Source organism: Sapajus apella, unplaced genomic scaffold (genome assembly GCF_009761245.1).
Source record: "Sapajus apella isolate SASKATOON/1434 unplaced genomic scaffold, GSC_monkey_1.0 scaffold46, whole genome shotgun sequence".
NCBI classification, from domain to species: Eukaryota; Metazoa; Chordata; class Mammalia; order Primates; family Cebidae; genus Sapajus; species Sapajus apella.
In genome coordinates this window covers 13,163,016-13,186,631 of record NW_022436986.1, presented here as the reverse complement: position 1 = coordinate 13,186,631, position 23,616 = coordinate 13,163,016, and the positions used below count along the sequence as shown (strand labels likewise).

Below are 23,616 nucleotides of genomic sequence, written 5' to 3'. Positions count from 1 at the left end.
CCAGTGGAAGTCATGTCTCCAAATGTTGCATATTTATGCTCACTATTCATGAGCTGTCAGATGACACATCTCATGTCTGTCCTGTTTCTTGCTATAGCTAGCACTAAATATTTGCTCCAAAATCTTGGTTAAGTGCATTTTTTTTTCAGTGTCCATGAGAAAAATTTTATTGGAATACAGCCATACTTATTCATTTATCTACTGTCTATGGATGCTTTTACACTGTAGCCGAGTAGTCATGACCAGAGACCATTCTCATCACTTGGCACTGCTGCCATTACAAATCATAGTTAGCATGCATATTGCCACACCCTGAAATTTTATCATTTTTATTACCAGTATATACCCCTCATGTGAAAAAAAAAAAAAGGTGCACACACTATAGTCCCAGCTACTCAGAGGGTAAGGTGGCAGGATCAGTTGAGGCCAGGGTTCAAGGTTGCAGGGAGCTATGATCACACCACTGCACTCCAGCATGGGTAATGCTAGACCTTTTCTCTGAAAAAGAAAATAATGAGAGAGAGAAGTGGACAATGTGATGGGATAGCATCCTGTACCTTCCAAGGAACAGCGTTTCTGTCTCTACCACTTCCTGATTATGCTGGAGGCTGCTTAGTCACATGCTCTTCCTAAGCACACTAGAGTAAACACTTCCTAGCCCCTTTGTGGATAGGTGGAACAGTATGACCAGATCCAGCCCATAAAGAGGCTGAAAGTGATGTGTGCTACTTCCTGGATCAGGCATTTGAGTGGGTAGAACACTTCCAAGCTCTTAGCAATGACCTTGAGAGTCATGTGTTGAGATGACAGTGACACTAGATGGAGCAACCCGGACTCCCGAGTCAATAGGTCTAGGGCACCTCACAGACATTCACAGGGTATTTGTGTAAGAATCAAATCTCTATGGTTTAAGCCAGAGATTTCAGGATTTGCCTTGTTGCAGCCCCTATCATGACTTATATAGCAATAAATTCCATTTCTTTTACATAAAACAAAGTGAGAATATGGATTAGACATGAACTGAGTAAAAGCACTGTTCATAAAATATTTCATGGATACCATGAGAGAACAGCTGTATCACACTGAAGCCCATTAAGTCACTTTCTCTTTTCCGAAAACTATAGGAGAAACTTCTCATCCCGCAGTCCTAGAAAAGGTTGAGTATCTCTTGAGCATTTGAATCTAGTTACTCAGAATGAGATCTTATTGATTGATCCTTTGTTTTTGCCTTGCCTAGCAAGCAAGCTTATGGTCAAATGTGTGGCTTATGTGTGGCCTCATGAAATACTTTTTTGTCAACTATCATCACTTTGCTACTCAATCCTCATTTTCCCTTTAGGTCCTAACTTATCATTTTCTGTGTCCTCCAAATGTGTTGTACATATTCTTGCAACAATGTTCCTTTGGTGAAGGGGTAACAGGCATGGGGATGAGGGAGAGTAAGAACCAAGTTTTTAGAATGAATGCCGAACAGATGATCCAGGAGCCATACTTCTAACACTGGTAGAGGCAGATAGTATAACTCAGCTCTGAGTTAATAATTAATGCTGTTGATTTTAATTTACTTTTCTTCTAGGCTTCAAGACTATTAATTTTTCCATTGATTTTATAACAGAGTAGCTCAAAGAAAACTTCAATCGTGATAATTACTGCTGCAGGATGTACAGTAAGATAGTCTGTGGCTCAGGCTTTCATGAGGCAAGTGGGGCAACAATGAAATGGATCCTATACAGTGGGTGTGACTTGCAGTTAGCTTAACGTGACTGTGCTTGTGGATTCAGGGTCCCCAGATGATGTTTGATCACTGGCGCTTCCTCCTTCAGAAGTTCACACATCACTTTGATTCACGTTTTTGATGGAAAATATTCCCTCCCTAAAACTCCCTCAGTTGGTGATGAATACCTGAGGCAGAAATATTAACATCTGAAAATCCCAGCTCAACCTCATTTCGGTTTTTCCTTTGTTTTCCATACTTATGTAGATTCAATGGCTTAAAATATCTCTTGTGTATAAGCACTGAAAGGTAGTGCTGTATTATTTCTAGATTTCATAGCTGTAATCGTATCTGTAAATGATTTACAACAGATGCACATAGACACATGTGAAAAAAATTCTTTATTAATTTCTCACATTTCATTACAAAATGTATGTTGCAAACAACTTGAATAACCTACTTGTGTTTTTTTTTTTTTTTTTTTTTTTGTTTGTTTGTTTTTAAACCCTTGGCTTCAAGGACTCAGGGTCTCCCTATCTTTTATGAAGTATTGGGAAACACTGATTACTGGAGTCAATAGGTTATCATTTTGCTATTTATTTTCTTCTCTCAAGCTCTGAAAAAAATGTCCTCTGTATAAATTAAACAACAACAAAAAATGTTGTAAATTCTATGTCATTACAAGTCAACAGAATTATAATAATGCATCCAAAATGTGCGGCCACAAAATATCAGGTATATGTTTGAAAAAGAAAAAATGACATTCTAGCCTTGTTAAAAGGATAATGGTCCCATATTTTTATTAACAGGTTAGCAAAACAAAATCCAATGGATTACAATATTTACATGTTATTTGAAAAATAAAGTAGTGATAAAAGCATGTCACAATTATTTTCTTTTTTTTTTTCCTTTTTCTTTCTCTTTTTGTTTGTTTTTTTTGGTAACCATTACAAACACCCAATCCAGGTATGGAACTGTTTAATACATTTGAAATGAGGCCAATTAAAAACAAATAGAGACACAAAATGAATCTTTGTCTGGATAGTTCACACTTTCCCCATTTTCTGGTTTCCACATCATGGCCCCCATCCCTTTAAAAATTAAATTAAAACAAATATCCTACAAATAAAAATTCTTAACAGTAGAAAATAAAAGAAGAACATGCTTTTCAAGTAAGCACTTATTCCACAAATGCAACATCTTTCCATGGATTTTATTTGAAGCTGTGTGGGACACTGTCATCTCAGCAATTCCCCTTCCCTTTCTTCCCTCCCACCCTCCCACAACCCTTCCAAGTAAAAAAAAAAAAAAAAAAAAAATCATGAAAACCAAAGGACTCACACATGCACACACACACACACACTCACACACTCACACACGCACACACACATCCAAGCACACGCACACATGGGCTTCTAAAACCTAGGCTTCAAGAAAAGTTCTTTTCTATTTTTTGGAACGAAACCCTTTGTTCACAATCAGAACATATTATAAATGTAGGCTTAGATTTAGTCTAAGCTGCTCCCTCCTGAAAAAGCTGATATGGGGGACAGAGCAGCTGGCAGCTAGATTTAAAGAAAAAAAAAAAAAAAAAAAGAAAGAAAAGAAAGAAAGTAGTTCTCCAGGCTCCTTGTAGGATATACGTTATTTCTTGTCCACTCTCACCAAAGGGATGGGATTCTAGTACATCCCCTCGTCCCCTAAATAAATGAAAACCCCCCACAAAACATAATGCCATCAGAAACAAAACACAGATTTTAAAATCACACACAAAAGCCAGCCAATCCTAACAGAAATTATTTGTGTGAGACGGATAATGCGTGAATTTGACAGGCAACAAAAGGGTGAGGAGGACCTCCTCGTCTGGCCCACAAGCTGCATAGCTGTGCCGAAAGTTTGGTTCTTTAGTTAAATTAAAAAAAAAAAAAAAGAAAGTTAACTTCTTTGTTATTTTCATGTTTAAAATAAAAACATTCCTATTCACAAAAAAACTAAATCTCCCTTGCCCCCAAATTAAAACAACAGTAACAACACACACACAAAAAACAATTCATATGAAAAACTGAATTGTGCTGTGTTTGTAACACTCAAATTGATAGAAAATAAACATGTGGCAAACAAAACTCCACAACCACCTTAAAATTAGCTCACATGAATCTACCAAATTCTAAATTATAGTTGAACACTAATAAACAGCTTACCTGGAATAAAGGATGACAATTCACAAACAGTTATCTAATAATTAAAGTCTGTTTCTTTTTTTTGTTTTGTTTTTTACTAAAATAATTAAAAAAATCACAGTATTTTAAGAAATAAAACCCACATGGGGATTTTAAGCACAATTTGTGTTCCTTTCTTTAAAACTCTTTTTTTTCTCCATTCACCATCTTGCCCAGCAGTTCTCTCTACATTTAACCACAACGACGACAGGTAGTACTGACAAATGCAGAGAGTTCCCTTGGTTAAGTTTGAGGTACTAGGAAACAGGTGACTGTTTTATGCAAAGCAGTTTCTTTTTTTTGTTTTCTGTTTTTGTTTTTTGTTTTTTTCCCAAAGCGGCTGCAGTTAGGTCTTGAAAAAGCTTAAGGTATTAAAACTAGAAAAACGCACCAAAAGTTGTGCGTCAAAAAGTTGCTCCCCAATGAGAAGTCTTGTACTGTCACGGAGCTTCTGTTTCCACATACTGTCCAAGACCACCACAGAGTGCACCGTACCCTTGGGAGGTGCTTCCATATTCCGCAACAAATGAAACTTCCATGATGAAGATCCGGAAGAAAAGATGTAGTGATGGAAAAGGAGCCACATATTCCAACCATTTAAATAACTTTAATTTACATACTCACTCACACAGGTACCAGTGCTTTGAAAATAGATTGTTCAGTCCTAAAAAGCAGCTTTGTTCTGTCTTCTCTTTTCTGTCCCTCCCTTCTCAGCCCAAGCCAGCCCTCCCACTTTTTCATCACTGTTCAAGTAAGGTTTGATTAAGAATTTCACCAAACGCTTATTCGTTTTTGGCCTCTGCATTCTCCAGGAGAGATTTGTCGGCAGTTACTACACAGATGGCTACTGTTTCATTCTTTAGGGAAAAGTCTATCCCAATGGCCTCATCATCTTCCTTTTCCTCTATGGAGGGCATTTTAACACTGTTCTCCATGATCTCTTTTGAGTGGATTTCTTCTCTGCTCACCTGCTTAGTGTCATTCAATGCCCTGGAAAAACATTTATTGAAGATACAGATGAGTATACTTATCTATATTTCTCTTATTAAACAAATAAATAATAAAAGCCCTCAAGTGTCTTTATTTTCCTGATCCTGTAAAAGCTTTGGGGTTTCCTTTGAACAAATGCCATGGGTGTATGAAAAAAATCCAAGTGATCCATCCCTGCTATATGTTTTGCTTAAGTCATATATTTCTGTATCTTAAAGATTTGAACTTACAGAAATATCCATTATTATTATTTTTTTATTATGCTTTAAGTTCTGGAGTACATGTGCAGAACATACAGATTTGTTACATGTGCCATGGTGGTTGGCTGCATCCCATTATTATACTATATTTTTATTATACCATGTTTTGTTTCTAGATGAGCACAGTCACATTATGTCACTTCCTCTACTGAGTCATAAGTGGTAATAGCAAGAAATGTTTTATGCTCAAAGTGATGAGCTGAACCCAGAAGCTTGGAGATTATTCATATTTATTAAGTCTAAAAGAGTAACTTAGGTACTAAAGATTTGTCAGGTCCTGAAACAAATCATGAAAACAAACTAAAAGCAAAAACCTGAAGATGGAACCTATGTCTTGGGAAGCTTGGTTACATTCTCTGAGGTCTAGACCCTTGAGGCTTCAGGCTTCATATCACCACACAAGCCATATTTCCTCCTGAAAAGACCATATCCTACGTTCTCTCTGTGTCTGGTGGACTAACGGTACCTTTTTGAGGGGCTGATTTTATGTTCAGGGATCTCATAAATATTTTACAAGTATGCTCTCACCTACCTGGGAGGCAGGCAGAAGCTGGCTCTGTCCCCGAGGCAGGACATGGGAATGTTCAGGGCCACACAGGGAATGATCAGTCACAGAGGCAGGAACAGAAGCCAGATCTTTTGACCTCGATTCACGTTCTATTATAGAATGTCATGCTAATGAAAACTAAAGGGACATTGGCTGGAGAAAACACTGTACTTCTGCACAGGGGCTTGAGTGGGACTTGTCATTCATGAAGATGATTTTTCCTCATTTGACTTGCGACTGGGTGACCATTTTTTAAAAAACAACAGAAAAGGAGAAACTTGGCTCCTCACAATTGCCTCTCCTCCCATGGCCCAGAAATGTGACACAGAGGGGCATACATACTGTCAGGGGAAGAAAAACAAGAGCCCCTCCCTCCCTACCTCTTGCTTTGGACAAAAGCATCCTTGGGATGGCCCGACTTACATGCCGTGTCTCAGCACATGTCTTTCCCACTCAGAGCCCTGTGAAAATGCCCGTCCACAAAATTCACATGGAAAACGCTTCTCAGTGTTAATAGCAGCCCCGTGGTCAGAAAATCTCATCAGCTCTGCAAAGAGAAAGCCAAAGTGTTACCTGTGTGCTGTGGGAATTGGCGGAATAGATAAGTCAGCATTCATTAGGATACTCTCTCTCCTACCTTCACTTAGAATGCCATGCGGTAAAAGCAATTTCCAGATTCCTTACTTTTTCTTAGGTTTCCTGCTTAGGGCATTTCTTGGATATCATTCAAGAACTGTTTCTAGTTCTTGGGCCCCAAGACCTCATTCCTCCTCACCTCCCCAATGCTTCTATCACATAATCTGGGTCTTTCTTGACTGAAGAGACGCTTGCTCATTCCAAAGGAATCTGAGCATTATTTTTTCTGATTTATTCTTTCCCTTGTGTGATGATCTATATTAGTGCCTCACAGGTTAGCATCTATTCATTTCCATTTTGACACAGGTTTATCTTTGTTTGCTAAAAAGAATATAGACTACCAAAAGCCCTGGACCAGGTTGTGTGTTGTGGACCTTAGGCCTTCTACTTGTTCCAAGTAAGGATGAAGGCTCATGACTTGTGGTCATCCAACATAGATATTATAATCAATACCTTACAGGGCAGTTATGTGCATTGAATGAGATATGCAAATGAAGAATCTACCATGAACATGAATCTGGACAAGTGGGAACCAGTATGTGAACACATGTCCCCAGCTATTGAGAGATCCTGGCCAGCTGCCCGGCATCTACCTCTCAACTGGTTATATTCATGAATAGGCAGACATTTCTGGACCGTCTGTTGTAGGCATCAAATATTGACTTAGTTGTTTTGTTTCCTCCATGGTACTGGGCACATGCTAGAAGTCTGATAAATGTGGATTGGCTGTTTTCAGGCCACGTCTCCTGGCAAACTCAAAGATAAGAGCTTATATGGCCATTGTGTTAGCCTGAGTTCCTAGCCCATATGTGTTTCATTATGCTACAGAGGGCCAAGTCTTCATGTGGGTAATAAACGGCAGGACCTTGCCAGTTCTGCAGTCGTGTTGCAAAGTAAGGGCATCGCACAGGGAAGTGTTGATCATCTTTACACTCTGATCACTCTGGTCCGCACAGACGAGACATTACAGGAAGATGCCTCCTGGTTGAAATGCCCCATCTAACAAGATTCTCAGGACGATGTCAACAGGATGGGGGGCTCTGTGATGCCTTAATCTTCAGCACAAAAAGCTATGTGACTGGGGCCAGTTTTAACAAAAGATGAAACATTTTCTCACAAATTAAGAAGATCACCACACAAGCCATTAAAAATAATTGCACAGACTATCTTCCTTGATTCTTTTCATTGGAAATGAGACAGCACCATCTGCTCTGCGCATTAATTCCTTAGCAGGGATTATCTTGGGCAAGAAATCAACAGAATGCCTTCCTGACTCCTCCCCAACTGTATAATGAGAAGGGGGTAGGGAGGATTCTGCTTGGGTTAATTTTGATTTCTTCATGCCTGGATTCTTCTCTTTCAAATCTCCCCTGAGCTTCCTAGTCAGGACCTGCAGTGTGTCCATATTCAATCCAGTGCTTGCATTTAGAAAGGAGGTAGGGAGTGGAGTGGTTGTGAGGCTATGAACCCCCTAAATTGAGGGTGTCTGATGAAAGTCTAAATTGCCATCTAGAGGAATAATGTTCCTGGTACACTTGCTCCTTCACCTTTAATCTGCAAACAGGAAACCAGTCATCTGTCCTTTCCAATGGCATATAATAAGTTCTGCCCGCAAAGGAGGAGGCCACTGGCCACTGGCCACACTTCCAAGAGCTCTCCACCAGTCTGAGAGCTGCCTACAAGCCACCTCCCGCCCTCTGCTCCTAGAAGCAGAGATGTCTGGCAGAAACATCCGAGGCTATTGTGTGCATTTCTTCTTCTTGCCAAGAATATACCTAGATGGTGGAAAGTTGATTCTCAGTCTATTCAAAGGAGATGAGACAAAGGAGGCTGCTCTTTCAAGATCAGTGAGGGGGAAGGGAAGGTTTAGTCTTTAATTCCCATTAACATGACTGGAAGTTACTCATGTAAATCCCCCACCCTCTAAGAGGAATGTGTGCTTCTCCACCCTGGGGGCTTTTTTTCCCCCATGTGGTGAAGCTCATGAATGTGGACGCTATACTTTTCCCAGTAAGAAGAGGAGACCCTGAAGTCCTTTCCAGCCAGACCACTCCAGTGGCATGCCACAGTGCCAAGTGGAAGGGGGCTGGCAAGTAGGGTAAAATGGGGAAGGCTGCCTGGTGCCCCTCAGACATCTCAGCCACCATCTTTTAAATTCAAGTTTTCTTTCTTTCCTTTTCCTTTTTATACAGAGTCTTGGGGAGAGGAGGCCTAAAAGGTTGTTTTTTTTTTTTTCCTTTGGTAATGCTTATAACCTTTGAAATCACACATGCTCAGCTTTAAAGATTAAAAAGTCATAATAATATCCAATGAGAAATAATTTATTTCTTGAGAAAGAAAGGCAAGGCCACAAAGCATCATGAAGAAAGAGGAATCTTTCTGTCAAAAGTATCCTCTTCCCAGAAAACTCTGGTAATAGTGCAGAGATGTTAAGAAATCATTGTGAAATGATTACTTAACATGAAATGGTCTGAAAAAGAAAAAAAAAAGCCATGCTTCTCTGATCACAACCATTATTCTTGTAAGTAATGGATTAATACAGCCCCTACTCATAAAAGTACTCACGTTATGAGAACAATCAACCTAACAATCAACAAAAAACCTAAGGATGTTTTATTTGTCTGTGTGTTTTTCAGGTTGACTGTAGGCACAGGGTTTTTGACAGGATAGTGTACCTTGGCTGTCATTTCCTGCTATCTGTCTTGGTCAGGGATTCAAGAGGCAAACTGGAGCCCCCCTTTGCAAACCCATAGTCTTTTCGCCTTGGCATCATGGTAGGAGGGTGAGTGCAAGTCAGGAAAAGGAACGGAGAACATCTATCTTGGAGAAAAGTAGCCCACCAATAGGCTTCCTTATGTTTTCAGGCAGAACAAGCAGAAAACACAAAGAAATTCTGCAGAAGTGCTCCTTAGAGCGAGTCCCGAGGGCCAGGGACAGATTTCAGGGCCAGGTCCCCTTCAGTGAAGATTACACTACTCAAGACATTGGGAAAGGGTGTGTAGGGTAAGAAGAGGGTTTGCCTTTGGAATCAGAAGACCTAAATTTGAACTGAATTTGATCTTCAGGGTTTATGTTTTTTTGTTTTGGTTTTACTTGGAACATACTCTTAAATTTTCTGGGTCTTCATTTTTCCATTTGTGAAATCACAGTAATAACACCTATACTGCAGGCTTATCATTTATTAGGTGATTACTATATTCTAGAAACTGGGCTAAGGTCTTGTGTGTTATCTCATTTAATCTTTACAACAACCTATGGAACCATACCCTGGATAGCCAAAGCAATCTTAAGCAAATAAAACAAACTTGGAGGCACCACCTTAGCTGACTTTAAAATTGACTATAAAACTATAATAATCAAAATGGCATGGTACAGGCATAAAAACAGATACACAGACCAACAGAACAGAACAGAGAGCTCAGAAATAAATCCACACATTCATGGTCCATTGGGTTTCAACAAAGATGCCAAGAACACATAATGGGGAAAGGGCAGTTTCTTCAATAAATGGTATTGGAACAGGTGGACCTCCACAAGCAGAAGAATGAAATTAGATCCTCATCTCACATCAGATACAAGAATTATCTCAAAATGAACTAAAAACTTGAATATAAGACCTAAAACTATAAAACAACCGGACAAAAACAAAGGGGGAAAAACTCCATGACACTGGTCTAGGCAATGGTTTTTTGGAAATAACCTCATAAGCATAAGCAACAAAAGCAAAAATAGATAAACAGAATTACATCAAACTAAAAAGCTTCTGTATAGCCAAGGAAATAATCAACACAGTAACAGACAACCTATGAAATGAGTGAAAATATTTGCAAACCATACATCTGATAAGGGATTAATACCCATGCCATATTAGGAAATCAAGCAACTCAACAGAAAATAACCTGACTAAAAAACGGCAAAGGATCTGAGTAGACATTTCTCCAGAGAAGACATACAAATGACCAGCAGGCATATGAAAATATGTTCAACATCACTAATCATCAGAGAAATGCAAATTAAACCACAAAATGAGCTATCACTTCACACCTGTTACAAGGCTATTATCAAAAAGAGTAAAGATAACATGCTAGAGAGAATGTGGAGACAAGGGAAGTCCTGCACACTGTTGGTGGGGCTGCAAATTAGTACGGCCATTATTGAAACATGGAGGTTCCTCAAACAATTAAAAGTAGAACTACCATATTGATCTAGCAATCCCGCTTCTAGGTATATCCAAAGGAAATGAAAGCAGGATATTGAAGACATATCTGCACTTTCATGTTCACTGCAGGGTTACTCATAATAACCAAGGTAAGTAATCTAGCTAGGTGTCCATCAATAAAGGAATGGATAAAGAAAATGTGGAATATACACATATGAAATACTATTCAGCCTTAAAAAATATGAAATCCTGTCATTTGTGACAACATAGATAAACTTGTAGAACATTATGTTAAGTGAAATGAGCCAGGAACAGAGAAGCAGGCACAAATACTGCATGATCTCACTTACATGGGGAATCTAGAAAAGTCACACTCATATAAGCAGATAGTAGAATGGTGGTTGCCAGGGGCTGGGGGTTTGGGGAGATGTTGTTCACAGGATACAAAATTTCAGTCATAGAAGAATAAGCTCAAGAGATCTATTGTACAACAGTGACTACGGTTAATAACAACATATTGTATACCTGACAATTGCCAAGAGAGGAGATTTAAGTGTTTTCACCATAAAAAATGGCAAGTATGTGTGGTACTGAATATGTTAATTAGATTGATTTAACTTTCCACAATGTATACATATTTTGAAACATGCTGTACATCGTAAATATATACAATTTTTATCAATTAAAAATAATAAATAAATAAATAAATAAAAAATGTCCAAACTCTGATGTTTGGACATTTTTAATTTAATTAAAAAAATTTAAAACAATCTCAGGAGGGAGGTGATATTATTCTCATTGTAATTATTGTTATTATTTTATAGATGATGAATGTACAACGAGATAAAATAATTTACCCTAAGCCATCTAGATAGTAAGTAGCAGAACTGGAAGCCAAATTCAGGCAGGCTAAATGTATAGTCCTCTTCGGTCCATGAGATTAAAGAAAAATGTTATATAAAAAACACCAGCACTGAGGGTAGCACTTAATGGTGCTCAGCAATGGCAACTTGTACTATTCTCATCTCTGGGTTGATATCTGCAATGTTGATTTCTGATGTTTATATTATCCACGTGCTTTTGATAAATCTGCAATAACTAAAGTAACATATCCCAGCCTATATTCTTATATGCATAGTCTGGGGTTTTCCACAATATTCTATGTTAAACAATATAGAAAACCAATTCTGAATCACATAAATGTATATCTACAACTAAATACACTTTTGAAAATTTTTTCATTTTGAATTAATTATAGACTCACAGGAAGTTAGAAAAATAGTACCAAAGTCCCACAAAACTTTCCCCAGTGTATTCTGTAAATTTTAAGTTGAATGAAAGAGGTGGTCTCTCTTTCTCTCTCTTTACAAAGCAAGTCAGAGCACAAAGTGGGTTAAGAAAAGGGCCACACAGAGGGGCATCAGGGGGCAGGGGCTCAAGTTCTTTGCAGTCTCCCCTACAGTTCCAACTGTGTGTGTGTGCCCTAGCAGCAGTAATTTTAAATAAGCATTCAACTGGAAGTTCATTCTCATTCCTCTATAGCTCTACAGTGTCATCCATCTTGCTGTCTGCTTGTCCTTATTCTAAAGATTCCCTAGGTACCAGTTTTCCTTATTAAAAATGAATCACTGCCATCTATTTTTCAACAAACATATATCTATAATTAGGGAGAAAATGTCTGTTTTCCTTGGCATTTCTATAGCTGGTAATAGTTTACAAAGACACAGCCCTTTATGTGTTTCCTAAGTCAGTCTGTTCTGCTACTTAACTAAGAAGGATCATTCCTTCTGTTATTCCTACAGCAACCTCCTTTCTCCCTTCTGTCTCACCACGGACATGCCAGATACCATCTGGGACTGGGAGGGCAGGATAAGACTAACCTCTGTCTTCAGCTTTGCTGTTCATTTCTTCTTCCTTGTCCTCATCATCACTGCTGGAGCTCTCCATTTTTTCCTTCATCTGTTCCAGCTGATCCAAGTTAACCCGTCCAACCAGCTCAAAGTTACGGCTTACCTGAAAAAGGCCCAAACAAATGATGGAATAATAAACTGCAGATCAAATGGGGTTCTCCTTGATGTAGAGATCTTTCCAACATCATTTTCCTAGGACTGTGGTTTTAGAACCAGGACCAAACAACCCAGGGGCCCAAGAGGTCTTTTTCTTCATTTTGATACTTTTGAAGATGGAGCTGCCCTTTGCTCCCACATTCCATCATTTTCACTGGAACTTGTGCACCCTGGACCTGCATTACCAAACCTGTGAAGAAACATGAGCTATAGTATGCAGGAGACCAAAAGTAAGATGAAGCCTAGAGTATAAATATCCAAAACAGGTGTATTTTAGTTAAATTCAAAGGTGTAACTCTCATAAGAACTCAAGTTTCAAATACTTCTGCAGGTGAAGAGGTTCTGCAAGCATGCTGGCCACCAGCATGAGACACAATACAACCTTCTTTACCATGATCCCATCAACCAGGGTGTTGTGGGGTGTCCCAGGTTAGACCAGATGATAGCTATCTGATCCTTAACTCGAGTTTAAATGGAAGATAATATTACTACTGTTAGTGTTACTACTGTTTTTGAAGCTACCCACAGCCTATATATTGAGGGTGGGAGTATCTGTAAAAAACCTAGATAACTAACCCCTAAAAGCCCTTTAAAAGTGTTAACTATGGCTGGTTTCTATTTAGGTAAAATGTGGTTGGAATAATGTCGGAATCCAAGCTTTCTTCAAAATATCATTAGAGGGAAACAAAAATTTACACTAAGAAAAGTTTTTAATGATTTTCCATTTTGGGTTCTCAGATCAATGGTAGCACAAAATTTACCTTCTTCATGAATCGCTTTTCAGAAGCTCTCCAGTTGCATGCCTAGAATATCAGAATTGACAAGCTGGTACAGGGCTAAAGCCAAGAGACAGCCATGGGCTATGCCTCTATGTGTGGTGTTATGCTTGCCTCGTTGGAGGCCTGGGGTGGGGACACACAAGATGACTGAGACCTGGTTCTGGCCTCCAGAGGCTCACAGTGAGTTGAAGAGAGAAGACAGACATCATAAATCAGATTCCAAGGCGGACTTCCCCAGCTGCCACAGTAGAGACAGAGTGGTAAGAGGGCACAGGAGAGGAAAGAGATAATTTACAAGACAAGTCCAAAATATTCTCTGGGACCAGACTGGAACTAAGATTTGGTGAACACCAATTCCCTGTGCCTGGGAGATGGGAACATCATCACTGACTGTGACAAATGTAAGGAGCCTCAGAGTACCAGGTCTAAGACACTGAGGCAAGATACTGTCCCAAGAACATCCTGTAATACATAGGTAGCATTCAGAAGGAGAAGAACTCAGAGAAAAAACTCCTTTTAAAACAAGAGAAAAAATACACTGATCTATCTGTAACAATGAGCTTCATGAAATTAGTTAACTTCGAAAACAACTCAACACGAGGGTGGACAAGATGTAGAGAACAATCTCAACACTAAACACAGGAAAGGCAACTTTTTGTTTTTCTCAATTAAAAAAGCTTTAAAAATGGAGAGACTAAGGCAAGAAAAAGGAGAAACAGGTCAATTCCAAATCCTGATTTATTTTTCTTCCCCTCTAAGTCCACAGTAACGGTTTCCAAAGGACTTTTGCTTGTAGCGTCTTACTAACTAGGGCTTTAACATTTTCACTGATTTCCTTCTATGACATAAGAGCAAAATGGAATAGCACAAGGAACATGTGCTTTGAAGTCAGACAGACCTGAGTTCAAGTTTAGGATTTGCCATTAACCACTAGATTCTGAATAAATCACTCAATATATGTCCCTGATAACTTTATTTGTAAAAGGAGGTCAGTATAATGCTTGAAACACAACAGTCCCCCAAAATGTAATTTCCTTCCCCTTTCTGGGAATGTGAGGCTTTTCTAGTTTTGGCTTTTGGAAATGCTTACAATAAGCATTGTAAATGGATATTTACGAAATTATGTTTAGTCACAGAGTCTACATTTTAGCCAAATAGCATTTATGATAAATATTTGAATAAAAAGTTTTCTGGCTTGCTAGTTTTTCAATAAAAGTGGGCAAAGTTCCAATTTGCCTAATTTTTACATACATTTGAAGAAAAGTATTTTTAAGTGACTAGTACATAAAAGGCAGCCTTTCCTGGGTCACTTTCTCCCATGTTTCTCATCATTAGTAATCAGGGAAACTACAAATACATGTAAAGGACATGAGGGGTGGGCTGTCACCATGAAACAAAAATAATGAAACCAAGAAGACCAAAACAGAATCTTCAAACATCTGCTTTAAGCCAGTTGTTTTCATTCATTCATTCATTCATTCATCCATTCATTCATTCATTCATCAAGGATTCCTGGAAGGCTGACTTGTTGTGTGTCAGCCCCTGGGGTCCACATTGGAACCCCTGCTTCTTTTGGCGTTCTTGGTGACAGAAGGAGATCTGTCACCAAACCAAATGTTATTTCCCCCCCCTCATTCTGGGTTTTTTTTGAAGACTGTATTTGTCCATTTTCCCAGCACCATCATCCCTTCACTGGAAAACTGTTAACATTTTAAATTCTGCACGATTTTAAAATAGTACATGACATTTTCACAGTATGATGTTCATCCCAGGCTAACCCAGGATTTATTTGGTCCTGAAGATTTCTAAAATCTCTGCTAGGCAATTAAAAGATTTAAAAATGAGAACTAAAATTTTTGCTATGTAATTAGAAGATTTTAAAATAAAAACTCTTTATTGTTTTGGGTTATGACGGTATTTGAAATCCCCAAGCCATCCATCCAAATATTAATCCTAACACAAAAGGAAGACTCTTTTCTGCATTCCTGAGCCCATTATCATCTCTTACCTGGATTATTGCAAGCCCCTTCCCCTCCCGTATTGGTCTCCCAGCACCTAATCTTGTCCCTTCTTGTATCTGATTCTTTAGTGTGGTCAAAGCAATCTTTGAAAAAATTTAAATCTCTTCGTGTCAGTCTCTGCTTGCCCTGAGGATGAAATACAAATTTCTTACTGTCGTTTACACAGCCGGCTCTCATGTTATTCTGGCACATCTTCTCCAAGCTCCTCCTTGCTCCCACCACCCTGAACTTACTGAGGTCATGCCCTTGAGGAGTCTGTCCCTCCACCATCTCACCTGTCTGAAACTCTCTTCTGCCTGCTGGCTTCATGTGTTGACTCCTTAATCTCCTAGCCCCGCTTCCGTCATTTCATCTGGGAGAGCGTCCTTAAACTTCTCCTGCTTGATATTCTTGCTCCATGGTTTCACAGCACTCTGCATTCCCCTTTGAGAGCACCCCCATTCAGTAACGAATTGTTTATGGCCTGCACTTCCCCAATACAGCTACAAACTATGAGGAAAGCCTTGCTGTGAGTCTTACTTACAGCTGAACCCCCACATAGTCAGCATAGTGTCTAGATTAGAGGGTGTGTTATTCTTGTCCCCTGGCTACTGGACACCTTCATTTTCACTTAAAAGTTTCTTTTATATAAACATTCACAAAAAAATTTACAAAAATACAAAAAAAATCTCATTTAAAGTCCAGTTACCTATATATAATAACTGTTAATGAATTATTGTAGTTTTGTATTCTTGTTCTCTATCCGTAGATTATTTACATTGCTTTTATCATGTTAAAACAAACAGGTGTATATCCTACTTTTTCATGCCTGGTACAGTGTACTCATCATTCTCTGAATAAATGTATTTTTTAATCACTACATAGCATTTCATCAAGTGGATATGTGATAGTTTACTTGACTATTCATTCCTGTATGAATTTACCGTGGATCATTTCTGGCTTCTTACCATTAAAAATATTTATTACAAACAGTAATAAATCTTTTTGTATTTCAGTCTTTTATTCATGCTTGGCTTTAATTTTATAGGCTTACTTTCCAGATGTGAAATTACAGGGTCAAAGTCAAAAGGTATAGACTTTATAAAAGCTCCCATCTATTTCTGAACTGATGACAGTACTTTCTGGTCCTGGAGATTGGTGGGTATCTGAATAACTTCTTGATGGTGTAGATGACATATTGAGAGAAATACAGTATTTTCCTCTAAAGATGAGAATGAGTTTATTATCATTTCCCCAAAGGTCCACAACAAAGGGAGAAAGAGCAAGCCTAAGAGTTTGAGATTTAGAACCTGGTTCCTTGCAGCCTTCTGTAGGTGAAAGGAGCCATATATGTTCTTGAAGGGTGGCTTTTTCAGATACATAATCATTCAGACTAGAAAACGATATACAGATCTTTATTCCTGTGAAAGCTATTTGTGAATGCCCACTCACTCAAGGTGCCCTGTGAAGGCCATGAATCCAGAGTTGGTGAAGTCATCTGTCCTATGAGAATGTGAGATGAGGGCTGGGTGCAATGGCTCACACCTATAATCCCAGCACTTTGGGAGGCTGAAGTGGGTGGATCCCTTGAGGTCAGGAGTTTGAGACCAGCCCAGCCAACATGGTGAAACCCCATCTCTACTAAAAGTATAGAAACTAGCCAGGTGTGGTGGCCTGTAATCCCAACCACTTGGAAGGCTGAGACAGGAGAATTGCTTGAACCTGGGAAGTGGAGGTTGCAGTGAGCCGAAATCATGCCACTGTACTCTATCCTGGGTAACAGAGCAAGACTCCAACTCAAAAAATAAATAAACAAAAGTGAGAAGAGGTGCCAAATTTTTTTTTTCAAGAAAAAAATATTTTATTATTTCCTTTTTATTATTATTATTATTATTTTTATTTTATTGCATTTTAGGTTTTGGGGTACATGTGAAGAACATGCAATATTGTTGCATAGGTACATACGTGGCAGTGTGATTTGCTGCCTTCCTCCCCATTACCTATATCTGGTGCCAAATGTTTTATCCTTTAACCCTGAAGTGAGGACACTGAAACACCACTTCCACACTCAATGTTCAAGCTTTGTCTATTTGTTGGCTTTTAATCATTCAGTAAAATGGTTTGGATCTGGTCTTAGCATATATTTCCATACTTCTGGCATATTCTAAGGCAATAATTATTATATGTGATTTACAAATATTATCAAGTTGAACATGCATTTTCATATTGTACTAGGGTAGCAAACTCAGTCTGATAGAAGACTGATACAAACATGCTTGTTAATAACAGAATGGAACTGAACCCTTTGTCTTCAGATTACACTGCAGGCATCAAATAGGAGAGATTGTGATGGAGAAAGCTCACTTAATGTTTCCAGAGTTTTTAATTGCAAGGTTGCCTCCCTTACTTAACATTTATACCTTCAAAAAGAGGCACCTAACCAGGATGCTCATATTACCTAATACTGCATGTTGATGTTAAAAAGAATGTGCAGTGCTGTGAAGATTCTGAATGACTTAAAACACCAGCTGGCAAACTTTTTGTGTAAAGGGTCAGATAAGTAAATATTTTAGGCTTTCGGGACCCTATAGTCTTTGTCACAACTATTCAACTGCTATTGTAGCTCAGAAGCAACCATAAACAGTAAGCCAATGGATGAGCACGGCTGCATTCAAATAAACCTTTATTTAGGGAAAGTGAAATCTGAATTTAATATAATTTCACATTATATTTTTTTTTAAAAATTTTCAATCATTAAAATATGTAAAGACCATCCTTAGAGAGTGGGCCATATAAAAACAGGAGGTGGGCCAGATTTGGTCCATGAACCATAGTTTGCCAACCCCTGACTTACCAAGTGGTCTACTCAAAAGGCAGATCGTCTCTGCCTGTCTTTAAAAATCAGAATGGGAATGAGAGGAAGAAATCAATGGGAGAAAGATTCAGCAAAGTATTGTCTCTACGATCTCTTACAGCAGGATGGTCAAAAGTGCAAGTAAAAAAAATCTTGAATTCTCATAAGAGCATCTCAATTAGAGTTGCTGTAAAAGCTTCAAGGAAAGATATTCAAAGTTCATCCATACTGTCCCAAATGATAGAGTTTCTTTGTTTTTTATGGCTGAAAAATATTCTATTGTGTATTTATGCACTACTTTTTAAAAATTCTTCCATCAATGGATAGTTAGGCTGCTCCCATGTCTTGGCTATTCTATTGTGAATACTGATGCAGTGAACATGGGGGTGCAGTAGCTCTGTGAGACACTTATTTTGCCTCCTTTAGTTAGCTATCCAGAGGTGGGATTGCTGTATCATGTGGTAGTTCTATCTTTAATTTTCTGAGGAACTTTCATGCTGTTTTCTCTAACAGCTGTCACAATCTACATCCCTATCAAGAGTGCACAAGGGTTCTCCTTTTCTTCACATATATCAAACGGTCACCAAACGGTCACATTGTATACCTTACATACATACAATTTCATTTATCAGTTATACCTCAATAAAGCTGGGGGAAAAAAAAAAGAAAAGGTATTCGGCCAAACAAACCAGTTAGGCAGTATTAAAGTTCTATGAAACCTGAGCCGTGAAACTGTATTTGCTGGGCACTGTGCTTCTCCCCAATTTTAAAGCTACCTTTTCTCAAGCATGTAACATGCTGAACTGTGCTTCTTTGTTTAAGCTTGTCTCACCTACTTGCTTATAAACTCTTCCAGGGTATCAACCATTTCTTATTTAGCTTTATAGGCTCAGCGCAGGGTCATCCACTTGACACGCAATAAATGCTATTTGAATTTACCAGTAACATTAAAACCCATGAGAGATCATAAAGTATAAAGACTTCATAATATTGCCATAAGATTTGCATCCCATGAAATAAATTTGCTTGTTAATGAGAGAATAAAAACGGACACTTTCTAAATGATTTTGTTTCAATACTTATCAAATATGCATTATGTGCTAAAAATGCCTCCAGTAGTTTTTATGTGTATCATTTAACCCTTATGACAATTGTGTCGTAAATGTGCTGTCAATATCTGTAGATGAAGAGCACAGAACACGTAAGTGAAAAAGCTAGGATTAGTTAGGACTCACATCTCCAGATGACACAGCTCAAGCTTTTCCCATTATAATGCAAATCATCTGTAGAAATGCAAAATTACTCACAAAATATGTCAAAACTACCATGGTTATACTGGCTGAACACAGGAAAAAGGAAGAAAAACTATTAATAATAACGTTATGTTGCAAAATGTGATGGGATAGAGCAGTAGCATCCTTTCAAAATTTTTTCAAAATAAAAGCCTGTCTAAGAATATTAAAAACAAAGGATCATAGAGTACCCAGAAGGATATAGAGCATAGAAGTCAAGGAAGATATCTACTTTCTTTTGCAATCACTGTGTCACAATCAGAAAACCTAACTTAGCAAAAGTGCAGAAAAAATCACTTATTTGGAGGAACTCAGCATAATTCCAGACACAAGTACTCAAGGAAGCTAGGTGAAAGACATCACTAAGAAAGGCTCAGAGCTTTGTGGCCGGCCAGTTGAGAAGTGGCCAATCTCCTGGATCCAAAATGCAGAGGGTAAAGATGCTAATGGATGTTGCCACTTGCTTATTTGAACAGGATACTTAAAATTTTGTATTTGAAAAGTTGATTTCACGTATTGATTTATTTAACAAACAACTCCTGAGGCTTTACTGTATGCTGGACACTAGGTTAGATTTTGAAAGAAAGGTGAGATATATAAATATGCCTTACAAAGGATGAAGAAAGGTTCTATGAAAGCTTAGAAGCTGGGACAAATAATTTTGACTGGGGAGTTTAGTGGATGGTTTCAAAGGTACAGGTAAAGAACATCTTCAAATGTCTATGTGAGAAATACTGTTTAAGGTTCTGCCAGACACACCCCTCTAAAAAATGGTCACACTACTTGCTAATCCACTTCTGGTTTCTCTGTCATAGAAGAGACAGAGCTTTGGTTAACAAATCAAGAAGCAGAACGGCATGAGGGAAAGCAGAAATGAAATGGCACAGTCTTCTAGAGAAGGCTTCAGCTTGCAGTCGCTAAGGCTAAAGCTGCTAGCATTTAGCTCAGAAATAAAAAGCAATCCAAAAAAAAATGTGGCCAAAGGTGTGTTTTAGAATTTGGGAAAAATTCTTCCTATGATTTGTATGGGAAGAATCTTTGGAGAAAGATTTTTCTTTCATTTAATTCTCATTTCCTTTCCTGGAAACATATGTCCTATGGGAATTTTTTTCCCCCCACTGTGGATTTCGCTAGTCCAAAAAAACTGAGCAATTTTATTAGAATAACTAAAATGTTGATGATTCCTTCTGAGCTTCATGTTTTGCTGTTTCCCTCAAACTGGCAAAAGTAAGATATGAGTTTCTTAAGAGTTCAGCTGCCTGAGGCTCCATTTATATAAAAAATTAAAAACATTTCAAAGTAAATTCAATTAGTGAATGTGTATTGCCTGAATAGACTATCCTTCTAAATTTAATATACTGAACATGACAATTTTACGAGCAGACCAAGTTAGAGATAATATATTTTTATGTTCCTTAAACCAGCAAAGAGACTTCAGAACTATAAAGAACACTAACAAGGTATTGCATATACTTAAACTTTCTTTTAAAAAAAGCATGTGTGTTTTCTAAATGTGAGAAGTCCAAGGTTTGGTTTTCTTCATGACTTTATGTTGTCTTAGGCCAGGTACAGTGGCCCACACCTGTAATTCCCGCACTTCGGGAGGCCAAGGTTGGAGGATTGCTTGAGTCTAGGAGTTTGACACTGCAGTGATCTATGACTGAGCCATTGCACCTCAGCCTGGGCAACAGGGCAAGACCCTGACTCAAAAAAGAAAAAATGTTGTCTTCATCTTTCACTGGCATTGTTAATAAAGGGCATTATTGGTAGATAATTCATATGTGTGTTGGGTGGGGAGGATGTGGGGGGACAGAGAATGGAGGGAGTGAAGGAAGAAGAGGGAAGGGAAAGGGGAGGAGAGAGAGAGGGAGAGACTAGGCTAGTCAACTTTCTAGAGAACCACGTGAGATTAAAAACAGACAGGGAGTCAAAGGATGAAAAAGATAAAATTTCAAATACCCTACACTGTTTACTTTAGATCCCAGGAGATTACAAGTGATTCCTTGCTCATTACTAACAAAGAAAAAGATCTAGGAGGAAAGATTCTTTTTATTACCTATAAAATAAGGGTTCTGATGGTTATCCCTTCTGCACTCTGGCTTCTGAGGATAAACATGGCAGCCTAAATCGAGCGCCCTGGAGATTTTGGTTCTTAAATGGAATGGCATATTTGGCTTTAAAGACCTTTCTTGCTGTTACCAGGATTCCGTCCCGTCCATGAATGATATAGTCTCAATCTTTACAGATGTCTCTGAGGTTTACAACCTTGGCAGGCAGAATTCAGAAGTCCAGTTTTGAATGTTCAGCTCTTTTTAGTGAAATCCTTTGACTGAAAATAATTTCAGTCTTATAGTTTCTTCTATAGATTCTCTCCACAACAGAAATCACCTAATGCTGTTTGTAGAAGAATATAATGAGCAATGCACTGTTTTATTGGGGAAAAAAAAAGATAAATCCCTGTTTGGAACCAATTGCTAAGTCTAGTCCACATTAATCCAGATCTTGGGTATCCTGTTGATATAGTTGTTCTCAGAATAAAATTCATAAAAAAAGACTACAGGAAACTGTCATTTAAAGAGGACCTACTGTGTGTTGGGTTATGGGAAACTTGCATCTGTTTTAGGTATCGAGGTATAATTTACCTGCCATAATATTTATCTATTATGAGTAAACAATTCAATGATTTTTAGTAAATTTATACATTTGCGCAGCCCTCACACAATCCAGTTTAAGAACACTTTCATCACTCTGAGAAGCTCCTTCATATCCTTTATAATCAATCCCTGCTCCCATCTTCCAGGCCCAAGTAACCTCTGAGCTGCTTCCTATCTCCACCAAGTTGCCTTTTCTAGAAATTTCATATAAACCGAATCATATAATATGTCGTCTTTTATGTCTGGCTTCTGTCCACTTCACATTTTTGGATTCCCCTATGCTGTTAAGTGTATCAGTAGCTCATTTTCATTGCTGAGTAATAATCCATTGCATGGCTATGCCATATTTTATTTATCCATCCATTTTATGTGAAGCTAGGATGAATAGGTCAGATGGCAAGTGTACGTTTAGCTTATAAACAAATTCCAAACTGCTCCAAGGTGGCTATGCCATTTTACATTCCAACCAGCAATATGAGATTCCAGTTTGTCCTATCTTTGCCAACACTTTGAGACTATCAGCCTTCTTAATTTTAGCCATGCTGGCTAGTGGTGGGGGAGGACAATCTTATTATTGTTTTAATTTGTATTTTCCAGTGGTGAATCAAGTTGAACATCTTTTCATGTGCTCATTTTCCATTTGCATATCTATCTTCTTTGGTAAGGTATCTATTCAAATCTTGTGCTCACTTTTAACTGAGCTGCTTATCTTCTTATCATTGAGTTGTAAGATTTCTTTAAATATTTTGGTTAAAGCCCTTTGTTAGATAATTACTTTGCAAATATTTGCTTCTAGTCTGTTGCTTGCCTTTTTATTTTCTTAATGGCGTCTTCTTTTTTCTTTCAGTTGTCCATAACTTTTGCATCATACACAATTTTTTTTCCCTAACCCGAGGTTATATAATATTCTACTATTCTAAAAGTTTTATAGTTTTAGCTCACACATTTAAGTTTATGGTCCATTTTGATTGGATTTTTGCATAGAGATTATGACCTTTGATTTTTTAAAGGTGAAAGGTCATAATTTGCATACACAAATCCAATTGTCTCAGCACCATTTAAAAAAAATCATCCTTTCCCTATTACCTTAACACTTTTTATGAAAATCAACTGACCACATATTTGAGGGTTTATTTCTTGACGTTCACTTACGCACTACTGATCTATGTGTCTACCTTATGTCAGTTTATAGTGAGTACTGAAATCAAGATGAGTGAATCCTCTGATTTTGTTGTTTCTCTACACTAGGCTATTCTAGGTCATTTGCATTTCCATATAAATTTTAGGGCCAGTTTGTGACTTTCTACCCCCCAAAAGCCTACTGGGATTTCAACAGAGATTATGTTGAATCTATATATCAGCATGAAAAGAATTATCAATATTGAGTCTTCTAATTAATAAACATATTGCATTAATTTAGTTTTATAAATTTCTCTCAGCAACACT

General features: G+C 38.0%; 1 protein-coding gene across 4 annotated transcripts in view; it reads right to left on the bottom strand.

The window, feature by feature from the left end:
* Positions 1-2,096: 2,096 nt before the first annotated feature.
* Positions 2,097-23,616, bottom strand: part of ZNF462 (zinc finger protein 462) — a 152,977-nt gene continuing 131,457 nt past the window's right edge. For all 4 annotated transcript variants that reach the window (XM_032240276.1, XM_032240279.1, XM_032240278.1 and 1 more), the window contains exons 11-13: positions 12,406-12,538; positions 6,154-6,277; positions 2,097-4,923 (exon numbers count right to left, since the gene is read on the bottom strand). In XM_032240276.1, coding sequence (XP_032096167.1) covers positions 4,716-4,923; positions 6,154-6,277; positions 12,406-12,538 — 465 coding nt within the window. In that variant the 3' untranslated portion in view covers positions 2,097-4,715. The remainder of the gene's footprint in view (positions 4,924-6,153; positions 6,278-12,405; positions 12,539-23,616) is intronic.